Raw genomic sequence first — 27,677 nt, forward strand, 5'->3', positions numbered from 1 at the left:
ACAAATATGTGAAGAATACTCATTCAAAAAATTTTAGTAACTATATAACTCCTCACAGTTCCAAAATAAAACCTCTGTAAGTGCAGATACATAACATTTTATTTGAGATTGGCAGCAAATCTGAACAGATTAAGACATCAAAGTATTTCACTTGAATATGCTAGCTTAATCTTTCAAACAACAAAAACTATTTTAGTGAATATCATTTGTCAAAATGAAGTTTTAAAATTTACCTATGCTATAATCAGGGAAATACAAGACAAATGGCTCAAAGCACCCAGTATTTGGACGAAACTTTTCCCAAACAATTTCACTGAGAAACAGAACAGTCACATTTCTGTCAGTCTGCAAAAGAAAGAGAAATAAAAGTAACTTTGCATTTAAAAGTCTTAACCAGAGCAGCAATTCCATTTGAATTTTTCTTTCAAATAAACCCAGCAAAGTTACAACATATAACAAGTTATTTGCATATTAATAAGCCTTATTTATAAAACCTAATCAAGGAGCTCATCCACTTGCAAATTTTCATACATCATTACTTAGAATTTCCATAAAACTTTAAGGTTAACCAACATTTCAGTTACCCATGAACGCTAGGACAGTCACATAGGGTTTATTTTATAGAAATTAAGAAACACATTTGCTTAATAATGAAGACAAGATCCTTTTATGGGAATTTTCAAAGAAATCATTAGCTTTCAATCAGTAAACACAAAATGTGCAACTTAACATCTCTCATCATTAAAATAGCTACACAAACCCAGAGAGGAAATAAGAGTTAAAGAAAAGTAGGTATGTTGTACTTACAACCGTATAATACTAGGAAACGTTAAGGGTTTTTTTAAAGCTATTTTCACACAAACTATTGAGCAAAACATGTTGAATATACATTAAAAACACTAAATACACACACAAAACACCAGTGTAAAGTGAACAGTCATCTTTTGAAGTATATTTGGAAAGTATTATCGGTATACCAAAATGAACACTTAAGTAAACAAGCTCAACATGTATACTGTCCTACAGAGTGGCCACAAATACCCTATGATGCCAGTTAGAATTTATCTGTAGACACACCTCTGCATTTTCAACACCAATTTTAATTTTTCCCCATTTTTTTATTATTAACATATAATGTTTGTTTCAGGGATAAGGTCTGTGATTCATCAGTCTTACACAATACACAGGGCTCACAACACATACCCATATTTTTTTTGACATCTCCCGAGGTGACAGAGCAGACATGGTAGCTGCTTTCTTCAGTAACTATTCTTAGGATCCAAACACATAAATTACACTATACTTTGGTGGTGATTTACTATTTACTGGTTACTAACTTACATGTAATCTTATGTTCCAGTTTTCATTACTTAGAAAAACATTCTTTTGGCTAACAAAGATAGCTGAGTTTAATAAATTACTAAGTCCACAAAAATCTAGCTTCTTTATGAAAAACAGGAAAAGATTTTTACTTTCAAATGCTTTTTGTCTCCTTAAATTTATTCCTATAGGGATAAAAAAGTATGCTCTAAATACAATCTTGATTACATGGCATTGAGTGGTTTTGCTTTAAAAAAATGACCATCTAAAAGCATTTGATAAAATCAGTTCAAAAATATAGAGGTCTAAAAAATAGAAGATATTTATCTATCTGAAAGAATTTTAAGTTGGTAATGTTCTCATCTCATCTCACCTTCAATATACAATGATATCTATCATAACTTAAACTTCATTTTACTCAGATAAATATTTAATATAAAAACCATGAAATGCTGGGGTGCCTGGGTGGCTCACCTGGTTAAGCATCTGACTTCAGCTCTGGCCATAATCTCAGCATCCTGGGATGGAGTCTGAGGCCTGTGTTGGGATCCCCACTCAGCAGGAAGTCTGCTTCTATCTCCCCCTCGGACCCTCCCCCTGCTCATGCACACAGGAGCACACGCTCTCTCTTGCTCTCAAATAAATAAATAAAATCTTAAAAAAAAAACAAAAAACAAACATGAAATGCCTTTACTAGATTTCTCCTAAATGAAATACATTTTTTTTTACATCAAGCATGTTTCCAGAAATGTCAAAACAATTCTCTTTTCTGCTAGAGTTGAAATTACTATTTCTTCAGTTTCCATAATTACAACTAAAAAAAAGTGAAAGGCCTAACTACTGTGAAGGGATGCATGATGACCATTACTAGGCATGAGGGGGAAAAATGAGGTAAGCTATAGTGGAATAGCAAGAGGACAGCAACAATGTCCTCTGGACACCAGACAGGGAATCCTAGAGCAATGAGGACAGGGGATGAAGGTATGCAAAAAAATCCCACAAATGCAATGCAACAAAACAATAAAAGGAGGGATGCCTGGGTGGCTCAGTTGGTTAAGCATCTGACTCTTGGTTCTGGCTCAGGTCATGATCTCATGCGTCCTGAGATGGAGTCTGGCGTTGGGCTCTATGCTCAGCAGGGAGTCTGCTTCAAGATTCTCTCCCTTTGTCCCTCTCCCTACTCTAATGCAAGCATACACACCTGCTCTCTCTCTAAAATAAATGAATAAATCTAAAAAAAAAAAGAAAAACAAAAAAACAAAAAAAGAAATGAAGGAGGAGGCATCTACTCAAAGAGGACGGGTTCCTGGTCTCAGTAGTAAAATGCCAAGAGTTAACCTAACTACAAAGGCTAGACTATGTGAGGCAATTTCCAGGACGGCTACCAAAAGCTATACCAGTCTCTCCTCCTGTCCTCTCACAGCTCACCCCGGCCCAATACTATTACTAAAAGTGGATTTTAGGAATCGACCTTAGACACACAATGATTTCAACGGCACTTGGAAAGCCTCTCTGAACTTCTAACAGTTTCTCAAATTTCAGTAATATGTTCAGTAAATATTTAACTTTTCAAAGGTAGAAATGCTGCAAGCACTGTCTCTCCAAATATTAATTTTAATGATAATGTTACTTAATACTTAATTCAGACATAAAACTAGGTAGGTATAAACTATTTATGCTTAAAGTACTTACAGGATTATAAAACAAAAACAAAAATAAACCTGTAAGTTAAATACAAAATTATAAAATCAATAAAATTTAAATTAACAGTAATTGAATATGATGTTTTGATCAAACTAAATATTTGCTCACTTGTGATTATGGTACAAATAGGAAACAGCCATAGTTCTTGTGAGTTTAGCATTCCTATACCAATTGGTATTGGTGAACAATGAATTCTCTCACCAGTTGTCTTTTTCTTCTTATTATGTTATGTTAATCACCATACATTACATCATTAGTTATTGATGTAGTGTTCCATGATTCATTGTTTGTGCATAACACTCAGTGCTCCATACAGAATGTGCCCTCCGCAATACCCATCACCAGACTAACCCATCCCCCCAACCCCCTCCCCTCTAGAACCCTCAGTTTGTTTCTCAGAGTCCATAGTCTCTCATGGTTCGTCTCCCCCTCCGATTCCCCCCCTTCATTCTTCCCCTCCTGCTATCTTCTTTTTTTTTTTTAAACATATAATGTATTATTTGTTTCAGAGGTACAGGTCTGTGATTCTACAGTCTTACACAATTCACAGCGCTCACCATAGCACAAACCCTCCCCAATGTCTATCACCCAGCCACCCCATCCCTCCCACCCCCACCACTCCAACAACCCTCAGTTTGTTTCCTGAGATTAAGAATTCCTCGTATCAGTGAGGTCATATGATACATGTCTTTCTCTGATTGACTTATTTCGCTCAGCATAACACCCTCCAATTCCAACCACGTCGTTGCAAATGGCAAGATCTCATTCCTTTTGATGGCTGCATAATATTCCATTGTACGTATGTATACCACATCTTCTTTATCCATTCATCTGTCGATGGACATCTTGGCTCTTTCCATAGTTTGGCTATTGTGAACATTGCTGCTATAAACATCGGGCTGCACGTACCCCTTTGGATCCCTACATTTGTATCTTTGGGGTAAATACCCAGTAGTGCAATTGCTGGGTCGTAGGGTAGCTCTATTTTCAACTTTTTGAGGAACCTCCATACTGTTTTCCAGAGTGGCTGCACCAGCTTGCATTCCCACCAACAGTGTAGGAGGGTAACCCTTTCTCCACATCCCCGCCAACATCTGTCACTTCCTGACTCGTTAATTTTAGCCATTCTGACTAGTGTGAGGTGGTATCTCATCGAGGTTTTGATTTGGATTTCCCCGATGCCGAGCGATGTTGAGCACACTGTCTTTATTCAAACTTCTGCAAAACCCTGATTTGCCATAATATTACTTGGCTTTGACCTGACACATATGCATGTTAAATCCATCCCTATTCTTTTCTCATTAGTCCATGACAATTAGAGTAGTATTAATACTATTCAGTGCCAACACAATTATAAATTGAAATACAAAGCCGGTTTTGACACTGACTGGCCATGAGGCAGAACTCCAGAGACCCAGAATAGACATACCATTCTTTTTCTAGCTTACTGAAAAGAAAATTTAAAAATTCTTCTGAAAGTCTAAAGTTTAGGCCCCCACCATTTACTCTAGCAAACACCTAAAACCTTTAAAAGAAAGCTGGGTTAGTCACTTCACAATCAGAAATAAAAAGCTAAAATAAAGAATAAATGCTATCAAGTCACAAACTGCTTTTACTTTGGAAAAAATGCTCAACAGCATTCATAATAGAGAAATGCAAATTAAAATTATGTTAAGATTCATTTCTCACCTGTCAGACTGGCAAATGAAAAAATCTGACAAGACAATCTACTGATTAGGTCATAGGGCAAAAAGACTCTTTCACATTACTTACCAATTCTTGTAACCTAAGAAACCCAGGCAAAAGATTTGCTTCCATATCTCTTAGATATTCTGCTTTATCTAGAACCTTATAAAAAAAAAAATGCAGTGTCAAAATCAATTTACAAAGCCTTTATAAAACATTAGCATTGTATAATGCACAATTCAAGACTTGAATTTTCCATGTTAAAAAGAAAAATTGTAACCTATGAATTAATTTTTAACTGGCATTTACATTTGCAGAAGGCATTTCAAACAAGTCACATTAGTAAATTAAAAAACAGACTACTTATAATGTATTTTAATCCAAATTTCTAAATATAAAATGAATCACAGCTATATTAAAAAGGTTTCTTTTCTAGGTATACTATCAATGCTCTAAGGATACCTTACTAGGTATACAAGAAAAATAACTGGATGCATTTTTTATTCCATTTGATAAAAGTTAAATTTCTGTTCAGTTATAAAACCACTGGTATTATGTTATTTTAAAAGATACTTCTCTATATGTTATTTTAAAAGTTAATTCTCTTTCACAGATATATGGTATACATACTATGCTATATACTCTATACACTATACTATATATCTATATAGATATAGCATATATATTCACTGATAACATATATGATGTATATAGATATGTAGAGACAACATATATATGTTATTATGGATAATGTAATATGTTGCAGGGAACAATGTTCCTGGGTAAAGATGACACAAGTTTGACCATGTTAATAATAACTGAAGCGGGATGATGGGTTCATTGGAGTACATACACTATTCTCTTTATGTGTTTGAAATCTTGATGATAAAAAATGTTAAAAAAGAAAAAAAAAACTTGCTTCAAGAAGTTATCCTTTAGTCCATAAAAATAAAATCAAAGTCTTCATAACACTGTCTAAAATATTTAATCTAACCTTTGTTTTAATTTTTTGTTACAGAAATTTTAAAATATACTTGAAGATAGGGAGATCAGTAACTCCCACATATATTTCACCTAACCTCAACAAACATCAACATATGGTCAATCTTGTTTCTTCTATCCACCTCCACTTTTCACCTCCACCATCTCGCTGATTATGTTAAAGCAAATCCCAGACATACCACTCCATCTGTATGGAGCTCTAAGACATACCACTCCATCTGTATGCAGCTCTAAGAAATGAAAACCTACTTTTTTTAAACATAATCACAGTATCATTATCATGCCTAAAAAATTTAACAACATTTCTTAACATCATGTAATAACCAATGTTCAAATTTTCCCACTTTTCCCACAAATGTCTCCTTAGAGTTCATTTATTTGATTCAGGATCCAAAAAGGTTCATATGTTGATCTTACTGTATTTGGTTTGTCTTCTAGTCAATTTTATTTTATTTTTTTATTTTTTAAAGATTTTATTTATTTATTCATGAGAGACAGAGAGAAACAGAGGGAGAAGCAGGCTCCCAAGGAGCGGGAAGCCCGATGCGGGACTCGATCCCAGGACCCTGGGATCATGAGCTGAGCCGAAGGCAGACGCTTAACCATCTGAGCCACCCAGGCGCCCTAGTCAATTTTAAATTATAACATTTCCCCTGGCCCTTCCTTTTTTCCTTGTTATGTATTTGTTGAAAACCAGTAATCCATTGTGTAGAATTTTTCATAATACTGAATTGGCTGACTGCCTCTCTTTAAGATCATTTAACATGTTCTTATATCCCCTATATTTCCTGTAAAACAGTCAATAAATCTAGAGGTTTGATCAGATTCAGGTTCAAGTTTTGGTCAAGAATACTTCACAAACAGTGCTCTGTATTTCTTATTGAATCACATCAGCCGGAACACAATACCTGCCTGTCTCTCTTGTGACGTTAAGACTGACTGACAGGTTCAGGTATTGTCAGCCTGATTGATCTATTATAAAGTTCCCCATCAGCCTTTCACCAAATGATTTCTGCATCAACTGATGATCACTGCCTATATCCAAAACTTTCTTAGGTATTGCAAAACTTAATTTTCTATGATTCTTCCTGCATTTGTTGCAGGACATTTTTCTAGAAAGAACTTTGCCTCATCTGCTATTTAGTTACTCAGAAATAAAGTTCACACAGGACAGAAGGGATAAATGCTTGATTCTTTCCTTTTATCTACTAATTTTCGGAATAAGTTTGTGCCTCTATTAGTTTTCTGTGCTTGCTATAACACGTTACCACACAAACCTGGTAGCTTAAAACAGACTAAAAATTGATTCCTTCACAGTTCTGGAAGTCCTAAGTCTGAAATCAGTTTCACAGAGCCAAAATCAAGGTGTCTGCAGGGCCACATGCCCTCCAGCAGCTCTAAGGTAGAATCCATTCTCTGCCTTTTTTAGCTTCTGGTGGCTGCCAGTATTCTTTGGCTTGTGGCTGCATCACTGCATAATTCAAGGCGAGCATCTTCAAGTTTCTCTTACTCTGCTTGCCTCTGCTATTACTTGGCCTCCTGAGTGGTTTAGTCAAATCCTCCCTTTGCCTCTCTCCTACACAAACATTTGTGATGACATTTTGTGACCACCCAGATAAACCTGGTAAATCTCCCTATCTCTAGACCCTTAACTTAATCACATTTGCAAAGGCCCTCTTTCCAAATGAAGGGTCATTTACAGGTTCCAGGGATTTGGATCTGATATCCTCAGGGGCCATTATTCAGCCTACAGTTGTGCCCTAGTAAATGAAACTCCCATGGTAACCAATGAGCTGAGGTTTTGTGTTTTTTATTTGTTTACTATCATTATAAGTTCATGGATTTAACACATCTAATGTACTTCCATCTACTGAATTGACTGTTCTTTTTGATGGCCCAATTGTACCATGTTTGGCCAGTGGAAGCCCCTTCAAACTAGCTTCTGGGTCCTTTTTGTACCCCCAGCTTTGAGATGTAACTAACATATAACACTGCATAAGTTTAAGGCACACAACTGTTGATTTGATACACCTATATACTTAAAATTATTTCCATGAAAGCTTTGGCTAACACCTCCATCACCGCACGTAATTATCATTTCTTTTTTGTGGTGAGAACATTTAAGATCTACTCTTAGCAACATTCAAGTACATATAATACAGTATAGCATAACTATAATCACCATGCTGTACAATAGATTCCCTAGAACTTATTCATCTTGTAATTAGAACTCTTTGACCAACATCTATTTCCTTTATCCCACAGCCTCTAGTAACCAACCATTTTCCTTTGTTTCTATGAGTTTGGCTTTTTATATTCCACATATAATTAAGTGTCTCTGCCTGATTTCTTTCACTTAGCATAATGCCCTCAAGGTCCATCCATGTTGTCACAAATGGCAGGATCTCCTTCTCATGGCTGAATAATATTCCATTGTTTATATATACACATAGTCTCAGTTATTGTAAATAAAACTGCAATGAACATGGGAGTGCAGCTATGTCTTTGACATCCCAATTTCATCTCCTTTGTGGGATTGCTGAATCATATGGTATTTCTATTTCTAATGGTTTAAGGAACCTCCATACTGTTTTTTCCCTAGTTCCTATACCAATTTACTATCCCAAGAACAGTGCACAAGGGTTCCCTTTTCTCCACAACCTTGCCAGTACTTGTCTTTTGGATGACAGTCATTCTAACAGGTGTGAGGTGGTATCTCATGGTTTTGGTTTGCACTTCCTTGATGATTAGGGATGGAAGTGATGCACTTCCTTGATGATTAGCACCTTTTCATGTACCTGGCCATTTGAACGTTCTTTGAAAAACTGTCTATTCAGGTCCTCTGCCCATTTTCTAACCAGATTTTTTTTTGCTATTGAGTTGCATGAGTTCTTTATATATTTTGGATATTAACCCCTTGTTCAGCAGATGACTGCAAACATTTTCTCCCATTCTATAGGTTGCCTTTTCATTTTGGTGAATGTTTCTTTTGCTGTGCAGAAGTTTTTCAGTTCAATGTAGTCCCACTTATAATTTCTGCTTTTGTTGCTTGTGCTTTTGGTGCTGTATTTAAAAAACTGTTGCTAGGGCGCCTGGGTATCTCAGGCAGTTAAGCGTCTGACTCTTGATTTAGGCTCAGGTCATGATCTCAGGGTCAAGAGACTGAGCCCCACGTTGGGCTCCATGCAAGTGGGGAGTCTGCTTGAGATTCCCTCTCTCTACCCCTCCCCTTCAGTGCATGTGCGCTCTTCTCAAATAAATCTTTAAAATAAATAAATAATAAAAAACTGCTGCTGAAACTAATGTCAAGGAACATTTTCCCTATGCTTTTTTTCTAGGAGTTTTATGATTTCACTTTTTATATTTAAGTCTTTAATCCACTTCAAGTTAATTTTTGTAAATGGTGTAAAATAAGGGTCTAACTTTACTCTTCTGCATGTGGCTATCCAGTTTTCCCATCAACAGTTATTGAAGACACTATCCTTTCCCCACTGAGCATTCTTGGCTTCCTTACCAAATATTAGTTGACCATATGTATATGGGAAGATTTATTTCTGTGCTCTCAATTCAGTTCTATTGGTCTATGTATCTATTTTTATGCCAGTACCATACTGTTTTACTATAGCTTTGTAGTATAGTTTGAAATCAGGAAGTACAATGCGTCAGGCTTTTTTCTTCTTTCTCAACATTGCTTTAGCTATTCCGTCTTTTGTGATTCCATACAAATTTTAGGACTGTTTTCTCTATTTCTGTGAAAAATATCACTGGAATTTTGATAGGGATTGCACTGAATCTACAGATGGCTTTGGGTACTACAGGCATTTTAACAATATTAATTCTTTTGATACATGAGCTTCTGTGTCTTTTTGAAATGACCCTCATTGTAGCTGATAGCTTCCTAGCTTTCTATTATGGCAAAATGTTCTAGATTCATCTTGTACATTCTCTTCTCAGAACTGAAATTTAAAAAGCTGGGTTGTTTTGTTTTTTTTCTTTTTAACATTTACACTTTATTAATAAGTCTTACTGGAAATTATAATAATTTAAATTAGGAATAAAATTAAAATGCAAAGAATATTATTTCCCTAAGTAGTCCAAATTGTTTTATATGTTTTATTAACTGACAGCTTGAAACAATCTATGAGAGTAATCAACTTAAGATATTTCATTCTTAATTAGACAAAATAAAGCTAAAACTATTTACTGCTAAAAAGATATAAATTATTTTCTCCACTAAGCAATTACGCAATTTCCCCATCAATCTCCATTTAAATAACTCTCTAATCCAGGACACAGATTAATTCAAATAATTGGCCCATCTTTATGCCCATTTTAATGCAAAACACAAAGCTGAAGCAATAAATTAATAGTTCATTCTTCTAATTTAATTTAGTTAACCCACTATAATTAAGGATTTTATGATATTCTAATAAATGATCCTTCTTCAAAAGCAATGATCAGATAATATTCAGAGAAGCAAAAATTTTAATTCAGATCCAAACATTTATCTTAATAATTTACCCAAAGGCATTCTAATAGACTCTTGATTTGCAAATTGGTTTACTGACTAGAAAACATTCTCAGCTACCTTTCTGTATTTCCTAAGTACTGAAGCTTACCAATTCATTTATTAAATAGCTGAACTGTCTATAGATGTACTCTAAAAAATGTTCCACACTAAATACCTGCAAACTTTCTCACACTTAATGTTTAGCCAACTAACAAGTACTTACTGAATACCCACTTCTATCCAATGGATCTGAAAAATAAGTAGAGCCCTACTTACTCGTCAAGGCTGTTTATAGAATATTGATTTTCCACCCTACCTAAAGACATTCAGCTTTGAACCTCTCCTTGTTGTCATCCACATATCCTGAGGTCATTCCTCTTCATTCTTTAAATATTACCGTTTCTTACTAACACTTCCCTATTACAACTCCTTTATTTTTTGGATATTTCAAAACCCACATTAATGCCCCCCTTCTGATATGGACTCTTAACTCCTTAAATTCCTCTCCACCAGTGATCTTATTTCCTACCTTATCTCACTGAAAGACCAACTTTCTTAGAACACTGGTTTTTGAGGTGTGGTCTGTGGCCCCTCGGGGGTGGGAAGGGTGTCCCTGATATCCTTTCAAAAGGTTGGCGAAGTCAAAACTATTTTCATGGTGATACGGAGACATTTAGCTCTTTTCACGATGTTGATATTTGCACTGATGGTGCAAGTAAAAGTGGTTTCAACTAGCGTTGCCTTGGCATAAATCCAGGTAATGGTGCAGAACTGTACCAAGAGTGGCTGTATTCTTCACTCTGCACTTGCATTTTAAAAGAAGTTCGACTTCTAACTCCGAGAAGGTGGGAGCAGATTTATTTTTTCCCATTCCTTCTGCTAAGTAAAACTAAGAATCTTGAATGTTACATCTAAAACAAACAGGGCTCTGAAAGGTAGAGAGAAGACAGACCAGCTAGGGACCTTAAGAGCAGAGCAATGACAACTCACTGTACTGAGGGTGTATTGCCTGAGTTGTCTTTTTGCCTCACACAGCACATACGTGGAGCTGAAGAAACCAGCAACACAGAAAGGCTAATGAGCATGAACCAAAAAAGCACCAAGAAACCCTGCTCTCCCTAGTCAAAGGACCAGGAAAGGGGCAGCATAGCGAGACTTCCAGGACACTGCATTTACCCAAATTCTCTTCGTACATCATTGATTTCTTTTCTGTCCTCATTTGTTCTTCCTCATCTCCTCATTCCATAACCAAGAGATTGCCACAAGACTCGGGCACTTGCACTCCCCTCTCTCCTCACTCACTCACTCTCCTCACCAGGAGACCTAATGGTCTCACAGCTTTAAGAACTACTACCTCTACACCCACAACTCCAAAATCCTATCTCCACAATGGGCCTCTCTTGACCTAAGACTCCAGTCTCCAAGTAACAACTGAACATCTGTACTTGGATTTAACGTGTCCCAAACCAAACTCCTGATCATTCCTTCCCTACCTAACAAGACCCCTCCCGCTGTAGTCTTCTCCACTAAGATAATGACAACTCCATCCTTTCAAGTACACAAAAACTTCTGAGTCACCCTTAACTTTGTTCTTTCTCTCCTCCTCTACAGTCAATCTATCAGAAATTCTGTCAAAATATATTGAGACCACTTCTTACCACATCTACTGCTACCACCCTGGCCTAAGCCAACATGATGTTTTGCCTAGATTATTATAAATGCCTCATAACTAGTTGCATTAGTTTCCTACAGCTGCCATAAAAAGTACCACAAACAGGGTGACTTAAACTACAGAAATTTATTATCTCACAGTTCCAGAAGCCAGAAGTCCAAGATCAAGGTGCTGGCAGGGCCATGCTTCCTCTAAAGGTGCTAGAGAAACGTCTGCTCCAGGTCTCTCTCCTGGTTTCTAGTAGTCCCTTGGCTTGTGGCAACATAACCCCAATCTTTACATGGCATCCTCCCTGTGTGCATGTCTATCTCCAAATTTCCTCTTTATATAAGGACACCCGTCATATTAAATTAGGGGTCCAAACTACTCTAGTATAACTTCAACTTAATTAATTAGAACTGCAATGACCCCATTTCCAAATAAGGACATTCTGAGGTACTTCAACATATGAATTCTTGGAGGAAACAATTCAATCCATAACACTAGTCTTCGTGCTTCTATCCTCATACCCTTCATTTGATTCTCAACATTACTACTCTGCCCCCTACTTAAACTATTCCAGCCACAATGGCCTCCTTGGTATACTCTGAATATACAAAGCATGTTCCAGTCTTCTTTGTAGTCTTATGTAAATCTCTTTACCTGGAATACTCTTTTTTCACATATCTTCAAAGCTTGCTCCTCCCTTCCTTGCTCCTCAGATCTCAGCTCAGTCATCATCTCAGTGAGATCTTCTCTGTCTTCTCTATTTAGAAAAATAACTACTCTCCCCCCACCCAAGTGATTCTCCCTGACTCTATTAACATATTATATCTGACATCCTACATATTAACTCGCTTTTTATCTATCTTCCTCAACTACACTATAAGCTGCAAGAGGGCAGAGACTCTATTTTGTTCTATGTTCTATCTCCACTATCTAAAATAGTCCCTGGCATATAGGAAGTGCCCAAGAGTTATTTGCTGAATAAATAAATGAATGAAACAAAAATGTGGAAGGAACTGTTTTATAAATTTCAGGAGATGCAAGAATGCATAAGATTTGGTCCCTTATAACTAAGTTTATAACTTAGCTGTTATAAGGCATTATATTAAAATTTAATTCTAAATCCAGAGACAATAATTTTTTTAAAAAGGGTTAAAGTATTATAAAAAATCCACTAAAACAAAACACACTACACATTTTCAGTTGCCTCCTAAACATTTTCACATTGATGTAACAACTACAATTCAGACTTAGCCACCCCAAAATCAAATGATTCATCTTTCCCCACAAACCTACTCCACACACAATTGAAAAATTTGACCTTCGAGTTCTCTTCCATTTATTCCTCTCTGCATCTTCCCCAAGTCTAGTCCTGGCCCAAATTTCCTCTAATTTAAACAGTGATAAGAGCCTGAAAACCATCTTTTAGACTTCAGTCTGTCACCACCACCCCCCTATCTATTTAACATGCCTTGCAAAATGATCTTCCTAAAACAGATTTGTTGCTCTAAAATCTTCACTACTGCCTCACTATATGCACTTTAGTAGAGTTTTCAAGATACTCCATGATCTGCCTCACCTACCTCCTAGCTTTTTCCTCCCCTCATACACTGTTACCCACCAAAACTGTACTATTGATTCCCTGGCCTCCACTGCATCTGCATGATTTTCCTTACATAATTCCTACCATCTGAAATTCCCCTTCTTCAGTTTCTTCCTATAATCCTTTAATCATCCTTTTAAGTCTATCTCAAATGTTATCACCTCATGAAGCTGTATCACATATCCCTAAGTCTGTACTTTGCATCTCATGGTTATCACTTATCACACTCTGCACATACACATGTTGTATGTGTCATAACTCTTCCATTAAACTGAAGTTCCCTTTGGATAAGAAATACATCTAAAACATTTTTGTATCCCAAAGGCACCTTTGCACGGTGCAATACAAATAATGAGATAGAAAAAATTTACAGAAATTGACCAATAAGCAGTTTTCAAATAGATGGTATAATGAAATTAAATTACTCACAATATATACAGTCTGATCCTTGAGACTTTCAGCTTTGGTTACTTGTTTAAACAAGCGAACAAAGTCATTAAGTGTTTCACAGGTTATTTGAGTAGAACATCCACCCTCTGAAGAACTAAGATGATTCAATTTGTTTAAAATTTGTTCCAAAAGCAGCCTCGAGGTAAAGCATTCAACACAATTCACAAAGACATGTGGAAGCTGAAAACAGAAATTTAAAAAACGTGTAAACAGAAAAGAAAACCCACATATATAGTAACGGCTCTGTTGGATATTCAGCAGGTGTCCTTCTACTCTACATCTCCCCCATCCCCCAAGCTGCTCTGTACCCCAGAAGGCTGACCACTACAGCCTGCATTACCCAGATGCTCTTATTTTCTGGCTCTGGTTGGATTCAGTCAACAAGAAGAACCAGGAGCCTGAAGGAGAGCAGTAAGAAGAAACAAAATGAATATTCCCTTAACTTACCCCTTATCCCTCAGTGGCCCATAGTGCCACCATGGCTACATTCTTCTACCAAAAGCCACAGCTCCAGCTGGGCAGCCCCCCCATTTAAGACTACAGCTCTTACAGTGATCTGGTAACAGCTACTTCCTGTGGTCCGTTCAGGTCTAAGGGGAGTAAAAGCTCTCAGTGCTTTATCATCCCTTATTAGTTCCCTTAACATTTCTTCGACCTTTGTGCAACAGTACCTTCATTAAACTCACTTTAATTATTTGAGTTTGCCATTTGTTTCCTACAGAGAATCAGAGCAAACTTGTACTTTAAAGAATTCATATAAAGAAACCCAAGTACATGTTAAAATTCTTGGTAGGAATTTCATACTAATAATTTTAATATTCTAATGATAAACAAACCTAGATCGAAAAGAATTTTAAGGTTTGAAACCATAATAATCCTCCTATGAGGATTAAGCTAGCTCTTCATTTAAAGATCAAAATGGACCCAGCAGGCAACGCTGCAGCCTCGAGTCAAAATGGCGAGCAGGCCTGCTCATCAAGCCGGTGGCTTAAGGGCATTCGAAAATGGTACTACAATGCTGCAGGGTTCAATAAACTGGGGTTAATGAGAGATGATACAACATAGGAGAATGATGATGTGAAAGAGGCCATAAGAAGGCTTCCTGAGAACCTTTATAACGACAGGATGTTTTGCATTAAGAGAGCACTGGACCATGAGGCATCAGATCTTGCCTAAAGAGCAGTGGACAAAATATGAGGAGGATAAATTCTACCTTGAACCATATCTGAAAGAAGTTATTCGGGAAAGAAGAGAGAGAGAAGAATGGGCAAAGAAATAATGATGGAGTTGAAATCTGTGGTTGCAGCTGCCCTCAAATATTTTTAAGAAGTTGAATAAACCTGAAATGTACAATTTAGAACTATCTGAGCTGCAAATGTATTACTCTAAATAAATGTCTGTTGTGATTAAAAAATAATAATAATAAAGATCAAAATGGAGGTTAATTCCAGAAGTAACAAGGAAACAAAGACTTGCTTACAAATATAGTCTGTTCTCCAAAAGAAATCACAAAAGCAGTACTGCTCATTCTGGAAGATAACTTTTGGCATCTAGCACAAATAATGGAACCTGTAACTATTTTTAGTGACATTCCACAAATCTCACCCAAGAAGGAAGCTTTTCTTTCTCTTTCAGAGTAACAATGTAACTAAGCCTACCTTATATCTCTTAGTCACAGTTTCACTAACATTTGCTGGCCTTTTTTATCACAGTCCACAATATCTCAAACAAAAATTGGTCAGAAATGTTTCATATAGAAGATATTCCTTCAGAGAAAGGTAAACTATACTAAATAATCTCCCAGATTCCATTTCCAGGAGTCTATGAGTTAAAAAAAAAAAAAAAAAAATCAATTAACAGTTATTCTTACCTCTAAAGTTTTCAACAAAGTTTGTGTTACATAGGTCTTTCCACTGGCAGTATGTCCATAAATAAAAATTGATGGAAAGCTGAAATGATGCCTCTAAGAGAGAAAAGGCAAGTATTAGTCTGCACATACAAAACAGAAAATAATTATCAACTCATGAGAAAGTTTTACACGGCGAAGGAAAATATTTTAAACCTGAAGCCTGCTCTGGCCCTCACTAATCTTGAAAACCACCACCCACATCCACGCTTGATTTACACCTATTACCTCAATGAAACGTGCGAACTGACACTGGAAAAAAATAACGCTGCGAACACACTTGTGTAAAATCTTTCTCAGCTGGGATAAGATACTAAGCAACTTCCAGCGGCTACTTTGGGTTAACACCATCTCAAAAGCGTGGCGTGTGTAAAAGAACCCGTCCTGGGCCCACGTCCTGCGGTGCCGGCCGCTCCCGCCTGTGCCGTTCTCCTTTGAAAGGGACTAACCAGAAGTTACTTAGGCTGGAGGAGTAGGATAGACCTACAACAACCCTTTTCTCAATGCAAAAAGAAAAATGGAGTATTGCCCCTCAATCCAAACACGAAGCCAGAAAATCGAGAACACGTCGCAAGACCACGGAAATGTTTGCCTCCAGGATTTGGAAGAGAAAAGACAGTTTGACCACAATACCTCTCCAAACAGGGACTGCAAGATGGACACTTGGGACTCGCGACAAAGCACCATGTTTTCCAAGTGAGGCATTCCGGCGGGTACCAGTGGGCAACGCAGCCCCAGCCCCCTCCACAACCCGAGCCGCAGCCCCACCTCCGCCCCTCGATCCGCGCTCCCGCCGGAAACCAGACTTGCGAGGGCGTGGGCGGACCCGGCGTGCCCGTGCGTCGGCGTAACGGCAGCGCGCACGCGGAGCGTCGCCCCGCCCTTTCCTCCGAGGTCCGAGGAGGCGGGCTCTGTTTTCCCCTTCGAGGAGGGGTTTGGCTGACGGTGCTGTTGGTGATTGGACGTCGCGGGTGCCGCTTTTCGCCATGCGGGAGGCGAAAGGGCCGGGGACAACGCGGGGATGCGCGAACGGGAAAACGGCTGGCAGGAGCTGAGGGGACCCTCCGGGTTTCTGATGACCCGCGAGCCCGTGGCTTTGATTTTCTTTCCTGCAGAAACTTTGAGTCCCGGGAGCTTTCGCCCTGGAGCGCCATCGGGGAAAAGAAGGCAGGCGTGCAGCTGAGGCCCCTCTCCTTACAGGGGCTGTAAGGCGGACTGAGCTAATCAGTAGTCTAAATAGATGGGGTTTTTCCCCTACGAGGGTGTGGCAGTTAGGGGGTCTCTGGTGCAAAGAAAGAGTGTAATGGGGCTGAACAAACAACTTGGATTACTAGTGTTCGTGCAAGCCTGAAACCGGATCTGGAAATGCCTCTCCCTCCTAAAGGGAGGAAGATCTAAGGTGAAGGTGTTGGTGAGGGCGCCAGGAATAACAGTAATGCTATCCTTAGCATAAGACCTTCACGTGTATTTACTCGAGAAACCAGACACTGGAAGATTCTGTAAATAAAAAGATACAGAAGTAAAGAGAAAAGAGAACTTGGGGTCCTAAAACTTAAGAACAGAGAGACCTCGGTAAAGTTGAACTATTCATTTTGAACTTCAACTTCCTTATCATAAAATAAGGATAATAATAGCTGGGATATTGCTAGGAGTAAAAGATTATATACTTAGTGCCTGGTACGTGGAATTAATTGTGCACATCATGGTCCGAATCATGGTCTAAAGGATCTTCAGTTACTTATTCTCCAGTTTTTAACTAAATGATTTGTTTACCAAACAAGGAGAGATGTTTTAAGCCCTAAAATACTGGGTGATAAAATGAGCTTTCCGGTTATTGCTTTTCAATACCATTTTGAAAGTCTGATATACATTGTGATGTACTGGCATTTGGGGCTAGTAAAATATAAATTAAGAAGTAATCAGGCAGAAAGAAAATCTCAGATAATGGCTGTGGAACTTAGCCATGGCATCAGATAAACTAGAAGTAAACCCAAATGTAGATGGAAAACTTCAATATTTTGGTATAGCAGTAATCTAATTTTTTGAAAGTTGTCATCATCCCCCTACTCTGATCCTTCTCATTTCTCATTCCACCAGATCCTCACCAAGTACAAGACCCTGTAGAACCTGCTCCCCTCCCCATCTCACCTCTTTACTCACCTCATCTGCTTCTCTTCTTTAAGCTTGCTCCCCTTCAGTCATACTGGCACCCTTGCTTTCTCTGGAACATGCCAGGCATGTTCCAGCTTCTTATGAGTCTAAGCTTACTGTTCCTCTGAGACAATTTGCTCAACCTTATTCATGTGGCTCACTTCTCAACTCACATCTCTGCTCAAGTCTTTGCCGTCCCGCACTCCCCTTTTTTTCTTTATTCAGTGTACTTATTAAATATATATTTTACTTATTTATTGTCTCTCACACTAAAATGTAAGGTCTCTGAAGAACTTAACCTAAAAAAGTTCTAGTGCAAAGTAGGCACTCAAATAATTATTGAGGGGTGCCTGGGTGGCTCAGTCGGTTAAGCGTCCACTCTTGCTTTCAGTTCAGGTCATGATCTCAAGGTCATGAGATGAGCCCCACCTCAGGCTTCATGCTGGGCATGGAGCCTGCTTAAGATTCTCTTTTGGGGCACCTGGGTGGCTCAGTCCGTTAAGTGTCTCACTTTTGCTCAGGTCATGACTGAGCCCTGTGTTGGGCTCCCCGATCAGCAGGAAGTCTGCTTGTCCCTCTCCCTCTGCCCCTCCCCATGCTCATGCTCTGTCTTTCAAATAAATAAAAATCTTAAAAAAAAAAAAAAAAGATTCTCTCCCTCTCCCTCTGCTCCTTCCTCCTCCCCCTCATATGCACTCTCTCCAAAAATAATAAAATAAATATATAATTATTGAATTAATGACTTTTTCCAAATGACGAGCATGAGTTTAATACAGAGTAGATGTTTAACCACATTTGCTTTATGAAATGAACAATTAAGGGGAAATTCTTGCTAAAGTAAAACACCAAAAAAAGCCCCAAATATCCTAGTTTTAGTTGCAAAAATGCTTTCTGTGCCTTGAAATATGGCATCCCACTTTTACTCAGTAGTCTGATGATCATAGTTTTAGCCACTTTGAAGACTACCCTGAGCTCAAAAGAAAGTATAAATGGTTGTCCAAAAAATAAACAAGCATATAAATAAATAAAATTGTGTTGAAATCCAGTTTTACTCTGAAATGAAGCTACCATTAGGTCCTTTGGCCATTTACTGTTAAGGAGGTTTGAACGTGAAGGACCAACATGGTCTTTAGAAATTGGGTAATAAAGGGATGCCTGCCTGGCTGGCTCAGTTGGAAGAACATGCAACTCTTGATCTCAGGGTTGTGAGTTTGAGCCCCAGGTTGGTTATACAGATTACTAAAAAGATAGAAATTGGGTAATATATCCTCAGTACCACATTACACTTTTGTGAAAATCCCTCCAGGTAGATGAGGACATTGTTTAGAGTATTATTTGAAAATAAACCAAATATTGACTTTTTTCCAAAATAAATATATTTTAATAACATGTAAATACTAATTAAATAATAATTACCTGTATGCATGAGTTTATATTAGGAGAAAACAATATGAAGTAGATTTGAAAGCAATGTCATACTTAGGCAGATTGCTACATTTTATGTACCTTCTCTAAACTTAACTATACATCTCTCTAGTTCAATCCAAGCACGATGTCCACCTTTTCTGCTCCTTCCATTTACCACTTCTGATAGGCAGAATAACGGCCTCCCAAAGGTAGCCATGACCTAATTCCAGGAACTGTGAATATGTTAGATTACATGGCAAAGGGGAATTAAGGTTGCAGGTGGAAGGAAGGTTATCAGCTGACCTTGACAGGGGGCAATTAGACTGTATTATCCACATGGGCCCAATCTAATTACAAGAGTCATTATTAGTGGAAGAGGTAAGCAGAAGAAGGAGAACCAGAGAGGTAGCAGTGTGAGAAAGACTTGGACCGATGTTGCTGGCTTGGAAATGGCGGGGGGGGGGGGGGGGGGGGAACATAAGCCAAAGAACGCAGACAGCCTCTAGAAGCTGCAAAGGGGAAGAAAATGGATTCTCCCTGAGAGGTTCCAGAAAGAAAGGCAGCCCCATTGAAGCCTTGATGTTAGCCCAGTGAGACTCATTTCAGACCTCTCACCTCCAGAACTATTAAATAAATAAATAAATAAATAAATAAATAAATAAATAAATAAATAAATAATTGTGTTGTTTTAAGCTGTTAAGTGTTACAGCAACAATAGGAAACCAATGCACCACCTGTTACATTAGAGTTCATCCTGATCTTTCTGCTGGATTAAAATATATAGACACGCCCTTCATTAGTACTTCTATTGGTTAGTCTTCATAATAATCATGTTTGGAAGTAATTTAGGGATATTAAAGTGGTTAAAAAGGACATTTGTCTCTACTCACGGATTTCAAGAGTGAGGATCATAACACAGACCCTGAAGTATTACAACTTTTTATTGCACCAAAATTATGAAACAACCCTATTAAAATTACATCAAAACTCAAAATGCCAAAAATGGTGGAAATTCAGGGAAAAGTTGTCAAATCCACTCCTAGCGCAGATTTCAACAGAATCTCCCTAAACTGTTAGATCAAGCAGACAAAAATAGTAAGGATATAGGAGGCTTGAAAAACATAATTAACAACCTTGATTTACCAGTCATACATAAAACCATTGCTTTTTTCAATATTCTTATTCCACCCCCAACTCCTGGCATTCCCTGTGGGCTTGCAATTCAGAGGTGGTCTCTCTCCCCATTCTAGCCTCTCCCCTAGAGACAGAATGCTGCTTTTTTTTCACCTGCTACTCTGCCAGTCTGATTGGGGCGGGGGGTATTCTCCGCTGTCCTCTCCTGCCGCAGTCTTAGGCTGGCCCTGACGTAGTAATGGGTTTTTTCTCGGTAAACCCGTCCTTATCTCCATAGCGGCTAAACTCTGCAGTGTGTCTTTGGGGGTCTTATTTGGGATTTCCTGCTCTGCTCCTAGGAGTAGAAGGTGTTTTCTATTTACCCTTCGCCCAGCTGTGATTTTAGCTTTCCACATGTACTCTGTGGGTAAGAGCATTCGTTGCCTTTCTTCTGAAGGCTTAAGACTTTTGTTTTATACAGAACAAGAGTCGGAGCAGGGTTTTGTTCATTTCCCAATTTCCAACATTTCTCATTTCCTCTACCTTGTACCTCGAGGGAAGCTTTCTCCTGCTCTGCCCTCGATCTTTCTTGTGAGCATCCAGTGGAGGTCTATGGAGATGAGCCTGTGTGTCTGTGGCTCTATCTTAGCTATAGTTGGCCTTCACCAAACCATAAAAAAATTTAGCTAAACAGTTTTACCTGCTTCTATGGCACCTACCTTCTCCCCTTCCCCCTATTTTGCTACAGGTGAGTCTATGTTTACATCCATCTTTCCTTAGATTTCATGCTACTTGGTTTCCCTGTGACCTTAGCTCTTCTTTAACCCCGGTGGGTTAAAGAAAAATTATTAGTTTATCCAGCTTTTCTTGTTAAAGTGGGAGTAATGCTCTTTCCAGATTTTTACAGTCTAGATTATAGTGAAACTCAACTAGTTATTTTTTAAATCCAAGTTCACATATGTTCTCATTTCCCTTTTTACTTTTTCTGCCTTTGGTTTGAACCTTCCATCTGAAAGCATTTTCATCATTGACTCAAGCTGTATTTTCTAGGAAACCAAACCTAAGACATTGCCTATTTTAAGTCCAAGCTCCAGAGCTATGAAACTCCCCCAATTTTCTCAACAAAACCTTTCCACTCTCAAGTCTCATAGGATTTATTACTTTACACTTGTATAGCACCTGAAATGCTTAACCTTGTATTACAGATATTTGTGCTTATGGTTTTTTGGGTACCAATTCGATTAAAATGCTCAGATTCATTTATTTATTCCTTCATTCATTAATCTAGCATTTGAGTGGAGTGCCAGGGATGTAGTGTGACCAAGAGAAACATTGTACCCTATCCTTGTGAAACTTACAATCTAGTGGAAGACAATGGAGACATAAATAGAAGCTTATGTCCTACAAATGCCAACTCTCAGTAAAAAATAATAAATTAATATAATACTTATAGAATGAATAAACGAGTGATTGAATAAATGTGGGAATAATAATCTTCTTCACAATTTTTCCCTCTCTATATTACATTTAGTCTAAAATATAATGTTTCTTATGGTCCCTATCACATTATTTGAGAATTTCACTGGATATAGCCCCAGGAAATATTTTTCATAAAACGTCTTCTTTGATAAGTGATCAAAATGTAGCTCTTCCCAAGTGTTGGGTTCTCATTACAGTACCACAGTTTTCAGTGCTTCTTACTCTCTGAGAGCTACTAATATATATTAGAAGTCTTTTTAAATATTCCATTGAATCGGACAAATATTTTGAAATTCAGCTCAACTCAAATTTATTTCAATGCGATAATTTTAAAAATTGTACCACAAAAGAAAAAGAAAGTAATAAAAATATGTAATGAAACTATATTCAAAGTAATTTATGTAGTGAAATATAAAAAAATCCAATATCAGAGTGAGATTAAATCAATATTAAGTAGAAAAAGCAAGTCAGTTAACTTTTCCACTGCACTAGCCAGATCCATTATTTTTACATTACTTCTTTTTAAATTTTCAATATTGCATTTCTAAGGACAGTTTATTGGACAGCTAATTTAGCACTACTTAAATGACATTATATTCACTTTAGTGAATATTCATGAATACATTCTTATTCAAAACATAAATAATGGGGCGCCTGGGTGACTCAAGAGGTTAAGGGTCTGCTTAGGTCATGATCCCAGGGTCCTAGGATCAAGCCCCACATCAGGCTCCCTGCTCAGCAGGGAACCTGCTGCTCCCTTTGCTGCTCCCCCTGCTTGTGTTCTCTCATGCACATGTTCTCTCTCTCTCTGTCGAATAAGAATGTATAAAATCTTCTTAAACAAAGATAAATAATAAAGTATAGGCTCTAGTGTTAAACAGATGAGTTAGAATCTTGGCTCCTACATTAATATGCCTTAGGCATATTAATTTTCTAAGCCTTGATTCCTCGTCTATAAAGTGGGGGGAAATACAAAATCCTACCTCACGAGGTTGACAACTCTATCTCCAGGAAGCGATGATTCTCACTCACACTGAACTTCCTCAGCAGCCTGACTGGCCTTTCCCAGAATGCAAGCCCTACAATAGAACGCAGGGATTTTGCTGGTTTTGTTCAATGCTCTAACTCCAGATCCTGGGATAGTGACTAACATGTATAAGGTGCTCAGTTACTCTGTGTCCAGTAAATGTATATGATGTGTTTATCAGAGGGCCCAGCATATGACAAATGCCCAAAAAATATCATTATGATTATAATTATTTAATTAGCCTGACTAAAACCAAATTTCTCATTCTTGCCCTGCTGCTACCACAGTCATCCCACCTCAGCAAATTGGCACTAGATTTTTCCAGTTGCTAAGGCCAAAAAATTGGAAGTCATATTTCCCTTTTTTCTTAATACCTCACAAATCTACCATAAATCCTGGCTCCGCCTTCAAATTACTGTTGTGAGATACTCCTCCATGGGTCTCTTACATCTCTGCGTATCTTGTGAGCGAGACGCTGACTGTCCTTTTCTCAAGACTATCTCTTCTAAGAAGCTGGTCTAGCAAACAGCTTTGGAAAATAGAGATAGAATCTTTGGAGCAAAAAAGGACAGGCAAACTTTCGGCCCAATATGGTAAAGATAATATCTCCTTCAGGAGCAAAAAGCGGGCATGTTTACTTCCCGTTAGAAAAGATTCAGGTTCCCCAAACTCAGGGTTTCCTCTCGTGTAACAAAACCCACTGTGTGTGCAATTGTTACCCCGTTTTTGTTGTGTTGCTTTTTAGGAATTGGAGCTGGGGCAATTCACACAAAAAGGCTAATACTAGGACATAGAATTAAAAGTGTGTGTCATAGAAGTCTTTCTAGAGAAAATGATATCTGTTGTGAATACTGAAATATCAGTAGAAGTTAGCCAGGTCAACAAGAAGAATGTGTAAAGATTCAATGTGCAAAAGAGCATGAAAACAGAAAAGTTTCAGATGTGTCAGCAGAGCCAGAGTGTTGGCTACAAGGTAGAGGGAAGGACATGGAAGAAGAAGACTAGGGGAGAAAGTCAAAAACTTTGGAGAGGTGAGAGTATCCTGGCAACTAAAGGGCATGTATGCCATAACATGGAGCTTAGACATGATCTTGAAGATTATGGGGAGCCACTGAAGGATTTTATGCATGGATATTTGCATCTTGGAAAGATCACAGTGGCAGCAGTATTGAGAACATTGAAACAGGCAGGAATGAAAACACAGAGATCTTCTAAATCTCTGATTTAGTAAACTGGTTTAGAATTTTTAAGGAATTCAAACAGGAAATGGCAGAAGCAGGATCAAATTAAGGACTCACATTTCCTTTTTAAGATTTTATTTATTTATTTGAGAGAGAAAGAGCACTAGAGGGGGAAGGGCAGAGGGCGAGGGAGAAGCAGGCTCCCCACTGAGCAGGGAGCCAGACTCGGGGCTCCATCCCAGGGCCCGGAGATCACGACCTAAGCCGAAGGCAGATGCTTAACTGACTGAGCCACCCAGGTGCCCCTAAGGACTCAAATCTTGCAAACATTATGACATTTTCAAGTCTCCCCCATGCATATTTCAAATAAAAACTATATTAAACCATAAAAATATTTGTAAGGAAATTCAATTATGTTCTGAATTATGTTGAATATAATCTTTTTTTGATATAGCAAACATTAAATTCCTTACAATTTTTGTCTTGGTTTTTTGTTTGTTTATTATAATTCCTGAGGTTTTAGAGAAATCATTTAACAAGTATCAGGGGAGACTTCCTGCTGCTTGTCAAGGTGTCAATTAATTACATGGTTTGAAAGACTCAGAACATTAAATGACAAAAATCAAAGGGTTTTTTTTAAGCAATTTTCATTTCTCTTTAATATTTTTATTACATAATCAGATATTAGCTATACACTGGTTTTCTCAGTTCTCTGTTGGTGAGGTTTCTTTCTTAGAGCTGTCCCATAATTTTAATAATGAATGCCTCTCCTATCATAGGGATAGCTGATAAAATGATGTCTGTTTATAGTTAAACATTGTGGGCATGATCTTATTACTGTTTCCCAGGGTAGTGGGGGTGGGATGCAAATTGAGTGCCTCTCTTTTTTGTATCTGAGATGATTGACAGTTAAGATGTCTAAGGACAACTTTTCCTTTCTTATTTGGGACACTCAGAGGTGGACTTCCTCTACTGTCCATTAAAAATAATACAAAGTAACAAATATGTAAAAATTCTCATGACCGAATAAGATAAGAAGATTCTGAAGAACATCTAATGTTTTAGTGTCTTCCTCTTGTATAACATATCAATTATTTCTTGGGAACAGGACAGGGAAGATATTGGTCTTCCAGTGCCCATGTATCAAGTTCATCTTTTTCTCATGTGAGTATAGAATTCTTACATGACAAATAGCCAAGAGTCTTGGCCCACAAGGTGGGAGTTTGAGGGTTTCCTGGGACCCCCATACTCTGCCAGTGCCCTAATCATGCAATGAAGCCATCTATTAGATAATCTGACAGCAGGAAGAGGAATGAAGATAAATAAACAAGTTTGAGAGCTATTCAGATAGTAGAATTAGATAGTAGAATTAACAGACTTGTTTGGTTAAAGAAAGAGAGAAGATAAGAATGGCTGCTAGGATCCCGAATGGAGGTGGTGGCCATCATTAAGATGAGGAATACTGGGCAGAGCAGTTTTGGGAGGACAAGGAAGATGAGTTCTGTTTGGGGCAGAGTTTGACGATCCTGGAAGACAATCAAATAGTGATGCCCAGTTGGCTGAATGGTTCTGGGATTTAGGAAAACCATTGGAGCTAAACACTCAGATTTGAGATGCCCTAACATTTAAATGGTTGTTAAATTTGTGTAAAAATTTATGTCACTTGGGGTCCCTGGGTGGCACAGGCAGTTAGGCGTCTGACTCTCGGTTTCAGCTAGGGTCAAAATCTCAAGGACATGAGATCGAGCCCGTCTTTGGCTTCACGCTCAATTCAGAGTCTGATTAAGACTCTCTCTCTCCGTTTCCCTCTGTCCCTCCCCCATGAGTGTGGGTGCTCGCTCGCTCTCTCTCAAATAAATAAATCTTTAAAAAAAAAGAGAGAGAAGTCATTCAAGGAGAGTGGACAGAATGAGAAGATAAAAGAAGGAGAATATGGAAATCTGAAAAATATCAACACTCAGAAGTGGCAAAAGACTAGATTAACAGATTGAGAAGACAGCCAGAGAGAGTGCAGGAAAATTAGGAGTGAGGAAAGAGGTGTCATGAAACTAAGAAAGTTTCAAGAAAGGGAATGATCAGCAGTGTCAAGTGATACAGAGGACAAATGGAATGTATATTGGGATCATATAAAAAAAATGCTGTCCTGTAGGTGGTCTTTTTCCTTACACAATATTGCAAACATTTTTTCATTTCAATAACTATAGATCTGCATTATAATTTTAAATAGCTACAACGTAGCTGCTACATAGATTTCTATTGTACGGGTGCATCATAATTTATTTAACCAATCATCCTCTGAACCTCAAAATTATCTCTAATTTTTGCTTTTATAAAAATTTCTGTGAATATCTTTCTATATAGACCGAGACATGTATTCAAATATTTCCTTAGGTTAAAATCCTAGAATTGGAATCATCAGGTCAAAATGTCTATAGGTATTGAAGATTTTTGATATATACTTACCAAATTGCCTTCTAGTAATGTGCTTCATTTCGCTAAACCTGGGGCTTCTGAATTAAGCCAGGGAGACTGGAAGAGAGAAGGAGTGGTCACAAGCCAGTAATGCTACCTGATTCTGGGCAAGAGGAAATGGACATGCTTTCTAGAGGAAAGCATCTATTAGCAGGGTCTCCACAGATTGAGATCTACCAATCCTAGCACCTGCTATTGCAGGATAAACTGCTGGATTGACCAAAGAGGAGGAGGCAGGCATGCCCTCCACATTCTTGAACAGTATGGGCAGAAGCAGAAGAGCATTCTCTGAGCCTGAGGCTGTACCATCTGGAGAGAGCATGCCGAATTAGGAAAATCCCTCAATTGAGCAGAATTGTCAAGTAGAGTGATGTGCTTCTGGCTCTGGGCCAAAATCTTTGGGTTTTGCAGGCAGCTGTAGCTGTAGGGTAGAGAAAGAGAAGCCAGAGGACTGACAGAAAAACCCTAGACCGATCCACAAAACTGACCGGGGCTGCATATATGGGAAAGAGAAGAGCTAGAGCAGTTTTTAGAAAAAGAGAACCTCTTGGAAGGTCAATGAGGAGGAAAGAAAGCCATGAGAAAGATAATGGGTGAGGAGGTCCTCGGGATGGGGAAATTGGATTCCCTTTAGAGATCTAGACCTCTGTCCTTGCTCTCCAAACCCGCGGCATCACAGTCCCCGAAGGTGAAGATGACCCACCAGGCCTCTCCCCATCCATCCAGGTCCAGTGCCGCTCTGCAAACCTGGCCATTGCAGAGCCAGACAATCACTACTCTGCTTGGGTCTGTTGAGACTAGAGGAGGACAGGTTGGAGTTTGGTCGTCGATGCCCTCCTACCCCAACTGCTGGGTTGCTGATACTCACAGAAGGGGGAACCCCTCTTACCAGTGATTAGTTTGGGGTCTTTTGGCTAAACCATGAGAGCTCATCACGTCTCCCTGCTGATACCTTTTAGAATGGAGGAGTCTAACCGAAATGCAGTCCGAAATGGGCGGGGTGGGGCCG

At 38.3% G+C, this 27,677-nt stretch overlaps 1 protein-coding gene and 1 pseudogene across 4 annotated transcripts in view; one reads left to right on the forward strand and one right to left on the reverse strand.

Annotated features, from left to right (window-relative positions):
- The window catches only part of ORC5 (origin recognition complex subunit 5), an 87,434-nt gene extending 70,796 nt beyond the window's left edge, over window positions 1-16,638 (reverse strand). The window contains exons 1-5 of one of the 4 annotated variants that reach the window (XM_064575395.1): window positions 16,472-16,638; window positions 15,803-15,895; window positions 13,912-14,112; window positions 4,798-4,872; window positions 234-345 (exon numbers count right to left, since the gene is read on the reverse strand). In XM_064575395.1, the coding sequence (XP_064431465.1) occupies window positions 234-345; window positions 4,798-4,872; window positions 13,912-14,112; window positions 15,803-15,895; window positions 16,472-16,543 (553 nt within the window). In that variant the 5' untranslated portion in view covers window positions 16,544-16,638. The remainder of the gene's footprint in view (window positions 1-233; window positions 346-4,797; window positions 4,873-13,911; window positions 14,113-15,802; window positions 15,896-16,471) is intronic. The other 3 variants (XM_064575394.1, XM_064575393.1, XM_045864854.3) reach the window with 3 other exon arrangements.
- Window positions 14,888-15,320, forward strand: LOC123835667 (cytochrome b-c1 complex subunit 7-like; annotated as a pseudogene).
- Window positions 16,639-27,677: the final 11,039 nt, after the last annotated feature.

Source organism: Mirounga angustirostris, unplaced genomic scaffold, assembly GCF_029215605.1.
Source record: "Mirounga angustirostris isolate CCGP_5_RB_7025 unplaced genomic scaffold, mMirAng1.0.hap1 SCAF_12, whole genome shotgun sequence".
NCBI classification, from domain to species: Eukaryota; Metazoa; Chordata; class Mammalia; order Carnivora; family Phocidae; genus Mirounga; species Mirounga angustirostris.